This window comes from Syngnathus floridae, chromosome 3 (assembly GCF_059516105.1).
Source record: "Syngnathus floridae isolate MCC-2025c chromosome 3, RoL_Sflo_1.0, whole genome shotgun sequence".
Lineage (NCBI taxonomy): Eukaryota > Metazoa > Chordata > Actinopteri > Syngnathiformes > Syngnathidae > Syngnathus > Syngnathus floridae.
The window spans coordinates 21,254,544-21,267,984 of record NC_142415.1 but is presented as its reverse complement, the minus strand read 5'-3'; the positions used below and the strand labels follow the sequence as shown (position 1 = coordinate 21,267,984).

Below are 13,441 nucleotides of genomic sequence, written 5' to 3'. Positions count from 1 at the left end.
CGTTTAAACACGATTCATGAAGTTATTGTTCTGTGTATCAGCGTGAGAAGTATAATTATTGCGGGTTCTAACCACAGAATTAGGTTAAATTTTAGTGTATTTATATTTTGCGCTTTGTGAGAAATGCAATGAAATATATTTGTACTTCAATTCATTCATTGCAAATCTTTCATCAAAGATGTTCTCATGATGCCTTGTTTATTTTTACATTACAAATATGTACATCTAGATTTTATACTTGACTTTTTAACAAAATGAGAACTGTTTACATTTAACTACCATTAAGTGCAAGTAAAGCTACTGTTGTCATGAACTAAATTTTTAATATTTACGCTCTTATTGGACTATCAGCCCCCCCCATCATTAACGCTCCCTCGGGAGCAAATTCTAACTAGAGACATGGCTAAAATTGGATGGCCGCAGACATGAAGGAAACTGTTCCGTGGCTCCATGGAGTGCAGCCCTTAAAATCCGCAGACGCCGCCTCTGCCCCGAGAGCGTTTTTTTTTTTTTTTTTTTTAAATCTGTCAGCCAGTTCGCTGCTCTGGCACTTTGTCTCGCGAGAGCAGCCGGGCTGGGCTTGACGAGATCTGAGGCGCTCAGGTGTAAGAGGCTCTCTCATCCCAGCAGTGGGAAACAGTAGACAGATAAGTGCGCGTGAGAGACTGCAGGCATCTCTGTGATCTCCGAGCTCAAGGCTCGACTCGGCGCACACAACACTGCGCACTCGGAGGCATCACAAGCGGATAGACAAAGAAGGATCACTGGCGGTGTCAAGGACTGTCTTTTCGGGCTCTTTTGGCCGTTTCAGCCCTCTTCTCTCGGCGCACTTTAATTGGAGAAGGTCGCCAAGATGATGTCCATGAACAGCAAACAGGCGCACTTCGCCATGCATCCCTCGCTACCGGAGCACAAGTACACCACCCTGCATTCCAGCTCGGAGGCAATACGGAGAGCCTGTCTACAAACTCCACAGGTAAATAGAAATTTTCCTTAAAACTGGCACGGGATCTAAATCTTGGGTTTGGAACTACGACCGTGCGTAATTCCACGGGTCGCTTCAAAGCGCGTTGTTTGTGCGCGCTTTTTTTTTTCTTCCACTGCAATTTCTGTGATCTTTTTTGCTGGTTTCACTTTCATCAAGTGATTTTTATTTTAACTCGTTTTTCTTTAAAAAAACAAAACAAAAAACAGCTGTGTAACGTGCCGCCGAAAAGTCCCAACTGACAGATGCATTTATTAATATTTGCCCCCCTTTCCTGTCCTATAGTCTCGACATGCTCATATTAAATGAGCGCCTCATCATTCTCATCGCTTCTTTTGACTTTTTACGCCCGCAGCTGCAAAGCAACATTTTCGCCAGTTTGGACGAGACGCTCCTTGCCCGGGCTGAGGCTTTGGCGGCAGTGGACATCGCCGTGTCCCAGGGCAAGACGCACCCATTCAAGCCCGACGCCACGTACCACACCATGAGCACCGTACCGTGCTCGTCGACGTCCACGGTGCCACTGGCCCACCATCACCATCATCATCACCACCACCATCACCCGAACCTGGAACCCCCGGACTTAATGGACCATATCAGCTCGCCCTCTCTCGCCCTCATGTCCAGCGGGCACGACGGGGCCGGTGGCGGAGGCGGCGGCGGTGGTGGAGGAGGCGGCGGAGGGCTCATCTCCTCCTCCTCCGGACCCGGGCATGCGCACGCACACTCCCATATGCACGGCTTGAGCCACCTCTCGCACCAGGCGGCCATGAGCATGAACTCGCCTCTCACTCATCACGGCCTCTTACCGGGTCATCACGGGGGGAGCCAAGTCGGCCCCGGGCTGACGGGCAGCGGGCTGCCGTCCATCAATGACTCGGACACGGACCCCAGGGAGCTGGAGGCCTTCGCGGAGCGCTTCAAGCAACGGAGGATCAAACTGGGGGTGACCCAGGCGGATGTGGGCGGTGCGCTGGCTAATCTCAAAATCCCCGGCGTGGGATCGTTGAGCCAAAGTACAATTTGTCGGTTCGAGTCGTTGACTCTGTCCCACAACAACATGATCGCGCTCAAACCCATCCTCCAGGCGTGGCTGGAGGAGGCCGAGGGGGCCCAAAGGGAGAAAATGAGCAAACCGGACATTTTCAACGGAGGGGAAAAGAAACGCAAGAGGACCTCGATAGCTGCTCCGGAGAAAAGGTCCTTGGAGGCCTACTTCGCCGTTCAGCCGCGGCCCTCCTCGGAGAAAATTGCAGCCATCGCGGAGAAATTGGACTTGAAAAAGAACGTGGTGCGAGTGTGGTTTTGCAACCAAAGACAAAAGCAGAAAAGGTTGAAATTTTCCGCCGCCCACTGATGCTAGGAGGAAAAGAAGAAGAAAAAAAAAGACACGAAACAAGTGGCTGAATTTGGGGACCAATGGACAGTGACAGAAAACCATTTTCAGTCTTTTGTCTCCGGCGACCTTATAAGCCGGTGCGCAATGGGCTGCAGTCGTTCGAGAAGAGGCTTCTTATATATTCGTTATTTTTTCACGTTATCGGTGAATGTGAAGTATGCAAATATCAGATTACACCCACCTTGCGCCGTCCCCGTAACAAGGGAAAAAAGTTTAGCGACGTCGACGTTGCCTTTTAAAACATGCGGGAAAGGGAAAGATATAAAGCGAGTTAATTTCTCCGAACAGGCCTATTATTTGAACTAATAGCCATTCACAAATTACCTCATTGATTGTCGTATAATGTGTTCTTTTTTATTTGACTTCTGTCGTTGTTCAAAAAAAAAAAAACCACATGCATTTATTTATCTATTAATTTATTCATGAGTATTTTTATTTATTTATTTATCTCTCTATTTTCCGATTGGGAGGCTGCTATAATTACAATTTCGTTGCGAAATCTTCTGGCTAAACGAAAATGTAGGCCTGCATGGAATTCTAATTCACAGGCAGCATTTGATCCTCTTTAGACTCTCACGTCTGCTGTGGACATATTTATTTCAATTTGCACAAAATACCCTTTATTTATTAGAGACGTGTTTTGTAAATACAAACATCACTTTATCACAAGATTGGAGTTGTGTTAGAATTAAAATGAAGGTGGAAACCCTTTGGCACCACAATTCAAGGTTTAAAAAAAAAAAGAAAAAGAAAAAAAAATCAACCAGAGAGCACGAAAAGCCTTGTCTGCTGATGAAAACAAAACTGAAATGTACTTTTCTGTGTTTTAGTTTGCAGTGCAAGCACTCTATGCATTGGAAGAGGAATTATGAATATTCTTTGGTACAGTAGAGCTGTCTACTGCAATAGTCGAATTTGCCTTGTGATGGTGTAAGTCACTGTTAACTGCCTGTTTTCACATTACGATCACCACGTTGTTTGTCGTGTTAAATGTGAAGGAAAACGTTGTTGCTATGATTTCTTTTTTAAAACTTTGTGCACAAATATGTTTACAGAGCTGGGGCGACGAATGTGCGTCATGGAAATGTCTCTTAAACTCGGCTCTCCTCACAACTTGACCACACGCATTTGTTGTCCCCTTTTCTTTTGCTCTTATACTTTCAATTGTATTTTTCATCCTGTACGCCAAATTCAACAGGGAGGTGTGTTCCAGCAATCTTCTAATAAATCGAAAAATTAATGTTTGCCTCTATGGTTGTAAATGGACCACACATTTAAAAATTGTCATGTGATGTATAAAATATTTAGAGTTGTAATATAAAATGCTTTAAATTAGTCGAGCAAAAAAGCTAATTAGTCAACTAACGGTTGTTAAGGACTCCGTTTGCTCCTTAATCTTAATAAAATATGAACATCTTCACAAACTCAACCAATTATGATATCATGATAAAAATAATCCAGGATGTTGATTGCATGACGATCAGAACAAGTAACGCATGATTGACATGCAGATGAGTTTTTTTTCTTAAATAAGCATACACGAATTTTGCTCCATGCAGTTGCAGGGGAAAAAAAAGCAATAATTATGAAGCAGGAAACAAATGAATTTTAATTCAGACACAATGACTGAAGCCTGAGAGAAAAATGAAAAATGAAATGCTTCCAAAATATTTTCCGTTTTCTTGCTGCTTGTTATTTTTTTTTTAAATAGTATCTATTTTTTGGGGCCACTTCTGAATGTAATTTCAAAAGGAAACGGCAATATGTGTAATTTTTGAAAACTGTTTTGCTTTCAGGGGTAGCATCACGAAGCCATTTGCCTTTCCGGAAGAGACGTGAGTATAGTCTCTTACATAATTTATTTCATTTTTATTCTTTTCATTATTTTCTCACCAAAAACGAATGTTTCAAAACACCTTCAAATGCGGGTCGCGTTAGTTTTAACCCCGCCCCCCCCTTACATTCTGAAAATCCATGCCTCATTTGCATGTTGTTTGGAACGCCGCAGCTCCACGGCTATAATTTCAGCACCACGAACAGCTCCGCTGGCGGACTGAGGAGTGATGCATTATTGAAAAGCTCTATCAAACAGCTCTGGGCTGCTGTCTCGCTGCACAGGGGCCGTGGATGAAGTCGGACGCTCTGCCTGCACAATAGCCTCTAATATGTTAATGGCCGTAGGGGATGCCTGAGGTTCCGTCCCCAGCTGGCTCGCCTGCCATATGTTACGACAGAGGCCTCTATTAATCAGAGGCATATTTCATCAGTAACTTAACCGGTATCATAACCCTTAAAGCTCCATTCATAATGGGCCGAGGTGTCGTTACTGCATGGGCCAGTCTGTGTTAGGCCGGCATTCTTCATTCTGGAATATTTAGGTGACATGATTCACCTTAGTTAGCATCAAAGTATCGTTATGATTACTTCACGTCGTATTTTCGTCCTCGTGTACAGTATGCATGACTGAATAGCGAAAATATAGCCAGGCTAACCAATTTGAAACGTTGTAGAGGTAGGGCAAGGTAGAAACCAATACAATATTTGATGTGCGTAAAAGTGCAGCTCGTTCAACGTTATCTATAGCTTCGTTAGCATAAATAAATAAAATAGTAACGGTGTAGTTTAATTCAGAGCCAATGACAACAGCGATGGAAAAAGAAAAAAAGGGTTATTGTGGCCATCTTTCGTTTTTCTGCCCTCCCCCATGTAAAAACCAGAATCTCTAAATGACAATATTTGCATCTGGAATTTGGGCAATGGCATGTGCATATAGAATTAAAAAAAATCCTTTTATTCAAGCATACTGATACAAAAATATATCATTTGTTTGTGCCCAGAGTTGAATATGTAACATAATTTGGCACTAAATTAATATAATAATAATAATAATAATAATAGTAATAATAATAATAATAATAATAATAATAATAATAATAATAATAATAATAATAATAATAATAATAATAATATCCTTTATAATGATGATTATTATAGCACCTCGTCTCGCCGTTCTCATAAATGGGACACCTTCGGGCCATTAGTCAAGGCAGTAATTAATCTATAGCAAGGATGTAAATAAGAGGAAATTGGATTCCTGACAGATGAGATGTGAGCTTCTGTGACACCACGTACGTCGCCAAATAATGATTTGAGCGCACGTTATGGCAACGCGGCGCAGCTCAGATTTACGAGCGTCTGACTTTTTCGAAGCTGCGAGCGGAAGCCAGCGGGCCTCGGAGCTAATCGCAGCTGTTAGGCACCCACGTCAAGATGGATGACATCATTAGAACGGTGCTAAAAGGTAAAAGAAATGGGAGCGCGAGCGAGCTGGCTCGCACACCGCGTTGATTTTTTTCCCCCGACATATATTGTTCAACTTCAATGCGGTGTGAGAAGAAAATAATCGGAGCGCCCGCATGTTGAGCCAACAATGCGCAGGGAGGCTGGCTGGCCTTTGACGGAAATGTCAAACTGGGGGATGTTGAGGGGGTAGATCCCCCAGATCTGCACTCATTTCCCATTATATTTGCTCAGTAATCCGCGGTGGCAGCCATGCATCGCCCGGGACTGCTTTGAGAAGCGATGCTGTTGACACACGGGTATATTTCAATCACGGAGGGTTCAAAGTCAGACGAACAACTTATTTGTCTAATAAATCCGCCATTTAGCAAGAAAAATATTTGATCTTGGGGGGGCTGACCTCTCGTCATGTAGCCATTGATGCTTCAAGGATATGCGGCTCGCCTGCATATCAAAATAGTGCAAATTGGATTCGCTCGTATGGAAAGGAACGGTGCGAGTGCGCGCAAATATTTACGCGCTTGTCGGCAAAACTTGAGTTGGAGGGCACTAGTTGCTTGTCAAGTGAGTTTGACATTGCAGTATTTCATATGAATGCGCATCTGATAAAGAGTTATATTACAAAAATAACATCAACTTTCACCAAAATAACACATGTTGACTTGCAGCAGATTGGAAACCGCAAATACTCTCAGACAGTGATAATTATTCATAATTGTCTCGTGAAAGTTGTCTTGTAAAAGTTACTTAATTTTATAATCTATAAGAATCTTCCAAGTTATTACATTTTTCCCCAGTGTAGTTTGGTGGATTCATGTTAGCGTTTTGGGGTTTGTGCATGGCTCATTTTGTATTTTGAGTTAAGAAACAATAAAAGAAACAGTAGCTGGGCAAGTAGCAGTTTAATTAGAGTGCTTATGTCTGCTGGCAGCCAAGTTGTGACCACACTAGCCTATGGTGTCCTATTCCATCGAAATGAAATTGTATGAGAATAGCCCAAGACTTTTCTAATCTTGTTTTAATGTACCCTAACGTTTAAAATACCACCCCACCCAAATATGCGCCACACATGGTGAAGCAGAACATTTGAATGATATGGCTTGCACTTTTTTTTTCTTCTCACACAGCATATTTCTGATTATTCGTTCGTGAAAAACGTCCCATGCACGCCACCTAAATTTTTGAGTGGCAGTCCTTGCCTCCAAAACCTTGTCATGACCCTGCCAAGTGTTCATTGAACCCGAGTACTCAACCCACTTCACTGACGTCCTCGCACTTGCATGTGCCGCAGAAAAAAAAATCCAAATTAAAATAAAATAAAAAAATCTAAATTAATTAATTTAAATTAAATTAAGGTGAGTTGTAAGCCTTTTTTATTTTAGTAAAACAAAAATGACCATGTATAATACTTTCCTCCGTACACACAGACTTCAATAACGAAAAGAGTGTTGGCCACCGGTTGTCCGCCACTACGCCATCAAATATTCATCACTGTTGATTAAACAGCCGGCAGCTGCTGATCGGCTGGGTGTCAAATTTGTATCCTGCTACCTCCATATATATATTCACACACACGCGCGTGCATGCATGCACACACACACGCACACGCACTGGACTGGAATCACAGTTGAGATGGTATGACCATGAAGTCCAACCTGCACATGTACTGTGTGAGTGTACATACTCGTGGTTGCAGTGTAGGGCGAGAGAGAGGGAGGGAGGGGGGTACTGAGGCGCACTAAATATTTTATGAGTTTTTAGAGTAGAGGAAAGAATGCCCAGCAAGGTTGGCTCAACTCATTTCTCAAACTATAGTTGAGGAGCATCACAGAAGAACACGCACATGCACGGCTTTATATTACATTATGGCTTCCTCTGCAGACTTTTGGAATACTGCAAAGCAGTCATTGGAAAACAAATGTCTAAGTGAGCCACAGACAAAGAGCAAGCTCATCTTACCGGTCATCGATCGCATCTCTGTGATCCTATTGGCCTCTTGTTACCCAGACTGGAATATCATCCTGCGGATCGCGTTACTGGAATATTCGACACACGACACAGCTGTCGGATCAGCCTCTCGAAATGTCAGTCAGCCAGCCAACACAATACAAATGACAATTTCTGTTCCATTGGCTGGGCCTAAAAATAGATTGCACACTGTACGGATGCAGCAGATTCGTTTTAAGGTTGACCAGCCCCTGGTTTAGATGATGAAAAGCAGTCAAGTGGCTCTTAAATAAATTCTTCTCCGTTCAAGCATATTGTGTTGTGTTGATAATCATGTTCACCGTCCCTGCGGGATCCCGTGTAAGTTGTAGCCATTTCTGACATCTTTCATCAATAGCACCTGTTCTGACATTGATTGTTCTGTTCCTCACTGCTCCTCAGCACGCAGGTGGTACGCTGAACTCTCCTGTTTATTACTCGGGGGACTCCATCGGCTCCTCGGAAGACTGACAGCTATGACAGGCAGAGCCGGAGCTGACGCCGGCACGCGACTGATGAGCCTGTCACTCCGAATTCAGCGAAGCAGCCAATGCGCCCGTCGTCAGGTCGTCAGGCTCCATAAGCTAAGATCATTATGCTTGTCCTACAATTAGTCACATAGTTTGGTCAACCAAATATTCCGCTACTGCTAATTATTAAGGAAAAATGAAGTATCAATTTTATTTTTGCGGTGATTTGATTCGGTAGATTTGGGGATTATAAAAATCATTGGCCGCAATATCAGCACAAATAATTTAGGACCAAATCAAGTTGAGAAAATTCCACTCCTTCCTTGATTAACTGTTGTGCAACTTGATCTGTCGGCGTCACTTCGCGAGTCCCTCACCCGGCCGTCATCCATATATTGACCACTAAGACAAGTGGTGAGTGGTGGAGGAAGAGAGAGAGAGGAAGGGGAGGTGATAAAAGCACTGAATAATTAAGAATGAAAACAGAGGAAATCGATCAAAGAGGCAAAAAATTGACATGAATAGCTCACCTTGCATTGTTATGCAAGACGACAGCGGTGTCGAGGAGGCAGTCATTTTTTTTTTTTTTTAATCTGTCTCACGTGAATCAAAGTCAATCCGCTAACTGCTTTGACTTTTAACTTCCCTAACCCTGATTTCTATCATAATGATGAGTAGCGCAGCAGTAATTTTTTATGTTAGTCAAGCAGATGTTAAGTAATTCTAATTGGCTGTCATAGACCTTTATTGGTCAATTAGCCGCTCAAATCAAGTGACTCAGCCTGATCTAAGCATCTTATTATACTCAATTAAAACAAATGCTCTCTGCGGTGGCGGATAGGTCTGAGAGGGAGCTCCTACCAGATACTCACTATATCATCAAGTAATTAATATTTTCATTAACTTGCTCTTTGTTGAGCTGTGACCTGCCTCTGATCATTTCATTTCCTCAGCAAGGGTTCAATACTTTAGTGGCTCAATAATTACTTTGATTTATACAGTATCTGCCTCCTTTAATGAAGGCGGGCAATCACTTCCCCTTTTTGCTGCTCGTGCCAAGAAGCTCGGCTCGGCTCGCTTCTCATGTCCAATGAATAGGGCGAGAGTAAGAATAGGCCTTGGTGATTTGAGACAGCTAAGGAACAAGAAACAGACACGCGCTTGATGAAATATTTACACCTGGATCTTTGCAGGATGAAGAAGAGGGGCTCGAGCGCAACACGACAAGCAAACAAGCACTATTAAAGATTGAAGAAATACTCGTGAGGAAAAAATCTTCACAAACATTACATTTGGAGGTAAGATCAACTGTGAATGAATAAATACCAATCAATTTTCGATCATACCTTTTACTGATTTCGTGTTTGGAGTACAACAGATCCGTGGCCTATTTTACAGACTTGCTCTTTCTTCTAAAAACTCAAGCCCTTGAGCTAGTTCGGCATCAATGTTACCCCAGACTCAAGATTTCTCAAAACATGATTGTCAGCATAATACATACTGTATACAGAGCACAAGCCAGAGGGGAAGAAAAAAAAAAACATGCAAGCATTGTTGTGTTGTTGATGGGCCGAAGCAACACCAATCTTCATTGGGACATAGCTGTGATTATTCTGATTGGATTTTTCATCAACGTAATCATTGTTTTGAAGCGTTATGCAAACAATGCAATGCATCTCAAAGCAAGTGATCAAGTGGCAACAACAGGATATAGTATGGCGTGTTTGTTTGAGCTCCCAGGCCAAGGCGAGAGGAGTCGTAAAGCTAATCTTCAGTGCCGCATTAAAACGGAGGCGAATTAGCGAGCAGGCCAGGCTGTCCATATGAGCCTCTCTCAGGAACATTTTGCAAACCCTGAATGCAGCTCTCTCTGCCATTTCCCCTTACTCAATTATTGATGGCAATTATCATGGCACACTTAGACTCTGCGATAACAATATATTCTTAACAAGAAGCAAGTCACTGGGCTTTGTGTCCAATCATCTTTTATTTCTTGGGGGATATGTTTTTTTTCCTGCACCTCTTGAATTATTATACACCTGTTACCAGAAGGGAGCTTTCCATCTGATGGAATGGTCTGACAGTCTGTCACTGATTTTGCCGATGAATGACAATTGACGTGAAAGGGTTAGGGTAAGGGTTAGGGTTATGAACGGGTTAGGGTTGGATTAGGGCAGGGCTTCTCAATAATTTTCTGTGAGTGAACGATTCGTTCAAAAGAATGAATTCTTTTTCAGTGAACGAGAGTGAACGAATCACTTCCTAAAGTCATTTGTTCTTTTTTCAGTTCATATGACTTCAACCAGGAGGTTGTGTGCTCGGGCAGATCTCGAAGATAGGACTCTTCTGGGTCACTGTGTAAACTCTGCTGATCCAGGTCTGAACAGAGGTGACAAGTCATGATCATTGAAGGGGATTGCTGTGTTTCCAGAAGATCACACCACAACCAACCTAGTTTTTGTCTAAAGAACCTTCAAATTGACAAGCCACGCATAAGAGCCACATCATGAGTTCCTCACATGTCCAGTTTCTCAGAGCAGCTGACCCTGTGACTGTTCTGATTTTGTTGCATCAAAGAAATGATTCAATGTTCCCGTGTGCTCCCTTCAACGTATGAGTCATTCTTGTTTGGTACATTAAATGAGCTTTATTCCATGTAATTATGAGATGTCCTATTTTGTGAGCGGTCACTGAACGCACCTTGAGTCTACGAACAAACATATGCGAGAGCAGCAGAGGAAGGATTCTAATGAACCAGGCGTCTTAGAAAACTAGCCACCAAAAGAAGTCATTAGGCCACTATTGGACACTGATTTGAACCCGGCCAACCCTGGTGGAATTCCAAGTGTCACTTTGACGCAAATAACGTTTACCTTCAGAGACATCAGTCAGTTGTGGGGTCGTGGCTCTGGACACCGAGAACCCGCCGCTCCCCAATATGGAAGCCTCCTCGTCAGACAACTCCGAGTCAGTGATGGCCATCGCCAGGGCCGTCGTCTTAACATCCACCTGAGCAAGACGACCATAGTGATAAATTGATACATACTGTATCTCCTGCGATATACATTGCTTGCATCGAGTTTCCTTTAAGTTCTAAGTATGGTTCTTTCCAACATTCCAAACGCATGCATGCTAGGTGAAACGGAGACTAGAATTGTTCAGTGCCACGATCACGCAACGTATCGGATGCACTGGTCTCGTAGGGCGGAACATGGCCGCAACAGCTCCAAGCTTTGGAAGCCAACTCTCCATTTCTTACATCTGCTCTGATCACTTTGTGGAAAGTACGTCATTTTGTTTTATTGACGTCAACATTCATCTGTGAGGTATACTGGATGTAGTGCTATAAGGTACACATCCACCATCAGAGGACGCTGGCATGAGTGCCTCTCATAACATTTGAAATGTACTCTTTTTATTTATTTTAATGTATGTGATGCTTTTTTTTTTTTACCCTGTGGGCCAAGAGCCTGTAATAAAATTTATTATTATTGCTCGGATATTCCCTTTTTCTTCCTGCTACTCTGCCGTGACCTAAGGAATGCATAATTACACAGCTTCATTACAGTATGTTTGTCCAATTGCTAGTTTCTAATAATTAGATTGTTCACATATCTACAATTATAATATTATTATATATGCGCATACCATGGCTGGCATCTTCTCCGTTTCGTTATAATGGCCGCCCGGACATGTGACGTTAATGCATTTCGGCCTCACGACAATAAGCCCGCCATCCTCACGACAATCCCCCCCACCCACCCAGCCCGCCATCCTCACGACAATGCCCCCCACCCACCCACCCAGCCCGCCATCCTCACGAGTCTAGTGGCAGCGGACGAGGGAGGCTTTTTGGCGCCAAATAATAACGGCCGCCCGGACATGTGACGTTAATGCATTTCGGCCTCACGACAATCCCCCCCACCCACCCAGCCCGCCATCCTCACGAGTCTAGTGGCAGCGGACGAGGCTTTTTGGCGCCAAATAATAATGTCATGTGACGTTAATGCATTTCGGCCACTGATTTTCCCGCGCTCCCCTCCCCATATAGTATGCACTTGTGCGGCGCGCGTTACACCCCTCAGTCAAAAATAACAGGCTGCCAGAAATGTCAGCGTTTACCTTGGATTATAATGATCGCGGGGATTTAATCGATTCTCCGCCCGCCTGCCGTCTCTACGGACGGTGGTCAGCAAATGCAGCTGAAGCCTGAACACGGTGAAAGCTTTATTCTATTTTTATTTATCGGGGGGGTACGCCGCACGGCGACGGCGTCGTCCCGTTAAATTCTCCTTATCAGTTGACGCACGGAGGCGGAGCTGCCGTCGGCGTTCAGGCGATGGCCAACGCTACACTACAGTCATGAAAAAACAAAACAAATGAGGAATAGTTGAACAACAACTGTGACTTATTTAGATCGTCTGTCGACGTGTTACTCCACGCCCTGCTAACGGTGTTACCCCCTCAGTGGCGGATTCCATGATGTGTTAGCTCGGGGCAATCCTAAAACAAATTCAAACATGCAGACACAAATGAGAACTAGTGTGCTACTCCACGCTTTGCAAACGGCGTTAGCAGTTTCCATTATGTAACAATGTTCAAGGTTCAAAGGTTTTTATTTGCCATGTCTGAGGCTGCCAAACAAGGAATTTGACTTTGGTAAATCACAGCCTCTGTTCAACATTTAGGCGACTAACAAAAACACTCATGACATGTAAAAAATGGGAAATATTCTCAAACATCCCCTGATCTTAAATTCCCAAGAGGGCAAGGAAAAATTCTAAACTCCAGTTAGGGGAAATGAGAACCCTTAAGAGACCACAGATGGGAGGGTCCCTCTTCTAGGTTGACCAGGCTGCAATGGATGCAGTATAACTAAGACGAATAACACATCCGTTCTGGACTGGAATGTTCTTATGATGCACTTGCCTTGCCTGTGCCTTGCGCGTGCCTTGCGCTTGCCTTGCGCTTGCCTTGCGCTTGCCTTGCGCTTGCCTTGCGCTTGCCTTGCGCTTGCCTTGCCCATGCCTTGCGCTTGCCTTGCGCTTGCCTTGCGCTTGCCTTGCGCTTGCCTTGCGCTTGCCTTGCGCTTGCCTTGCGCTTGCCTTGCGCTTGCCTTGCCCTCGCCTTGCCCTCGCCTTGCGCTCCATTTGCGCTTGCCTTGCGCTTGCCTTGCGCTTGCCTTGCGCTTGCCATGCGCTTGCCTTGCGCTTGCCTTGCGCTTGCCTTGCGCTTGCCTTGCGCTTGCCTTGCGCTTGCCTTGCGCTTGCCTTGCGCTTGCCTTGCCTTGCGCTTGCCTTG

The 13,441-nt window shown here is 44.1% G+C and overlaps 2 protein-coding genes across 5 annotated transcripts; one reads left to right on the top strand and one right to left on the bottom strand.

Annotated features, from left to right (window-relative positions):
• Positions 1 to 506: 506 nt before the first annotated feature.
• On the top strand, positions 507 to 11,134 carry pou4f1 (POU class 4 homeobox 1). 2 transcript variants are annotated; one of them, XR_015857718.1, is made up of 6 exons: positions 507 to 976; positions 1,341 to 3,586; positions 4,181 to 4,219; positions 8,073 to 8,236; positions 9,334 to 9,438; positions 10,428 to 11,134. XR_015857718.1 is itself a non-coding variant. In XM_088371956.1 (2 exons), exons 1-2 carry the CDS (start codon positions 854 to 856, stop codon positions 2,340 to 2,342), a joined length of 1,125 nt encoding a protein of 374 aa, XP_088228082.1. In that variant the 5' UTR covers positions 507 to 853; the 3' UTR covers positions 2,343 to 3,624. The 2 variants fall into 2 exon arrangements, 1 of the variants encoding a protein (XP_088228082.1); XM_088371956.1 differs by lacking the exons at positions 4,181 to 4,219; positions 8,073 to 8,236; positions 9,334 to 9,438; positions 10,428 to 11,134 and having other exon boundaries at positions 1,341 to 3,624.
• On the bottom strand, positions 9,509 to 12,871 carry LOC148401082 (reticulophagy regulator 2-like). Of its 3 annotated transcripts, none has more exons than XR_015857720.1 (4): positions 12,601 to 12,871; positions 12,263 to 12,494; positions 11,014 to 11,149; positions 9,509 to 10,519 (listed from the first exon to the last, which is right to left on the bottom strand). XR_015857720.1 is itself a non-coding variant. In XM_088371957.1 (4 exons), exons 1-4 carry the CDS (start codon positions 12,079 to 12,081, stop codon positions 10,374 to 10,376), a joined length of 369 nt encoding a protein of 122 aa, XP_088228083.1. In that variant the 5' UTR covers positions 12,082 to 12,119; the 3' UTR covers positions 9,509 to 10,373. The 3 variants fall into 3 exon arrangements, 1 of the variants encoding a protein (XP_088228083.1); XM_088371957.1 differs by lacking the exons at positions 12,263 to 12,494; positions 12,601 to 12,871 and adding exons at positions 11,789 to 11,865; positions 12,072 to 12,119; XR_015857719.1 differs by having other exon boundaries at positions 12,263 to 12,871.
• Positions 12,872 to 13,441: the final 570 nt, after the last annotated feature.

What these genes read in the sequence shown, in the direction of transcription:
- pou4f1 (XM_088371956.1), top strand. Translation starts at nt 854, where the DNA reads ATGATGTCCATGAACAGCAAACAGGCGCACTTCGCCATGCATCCCTCG. An exon ending in CCTGTCTACAAACTCCACAG is followed by an intron (nt 977 to 1,340) that starts GTAAATAGAAAT and finishes TTACGCCCGCAG; the next exon opens with CTGCAAAGCAACATTTTCGC.
- LOC148401082 (XM_088371957.1), bottom strand. An exon ending in CGGAGAAGATGCCAGCCATG is followed by an intron (nt 11,150 to 11,788) that starts GTATGCGCATAT and finishes CGTCTTGCTCAG; the next exon opens with GTGGATGTTAAGACGACGGC. An exon ending in ACTGACTGATGTCTCTGAAG is followed by an intron (nt 10,520 to 11,013) that starts GTAAACGTTATT and finishes ACCTCTGTTCAG; the next exon opens with ACCTGGATCAGCAGAGTTTA.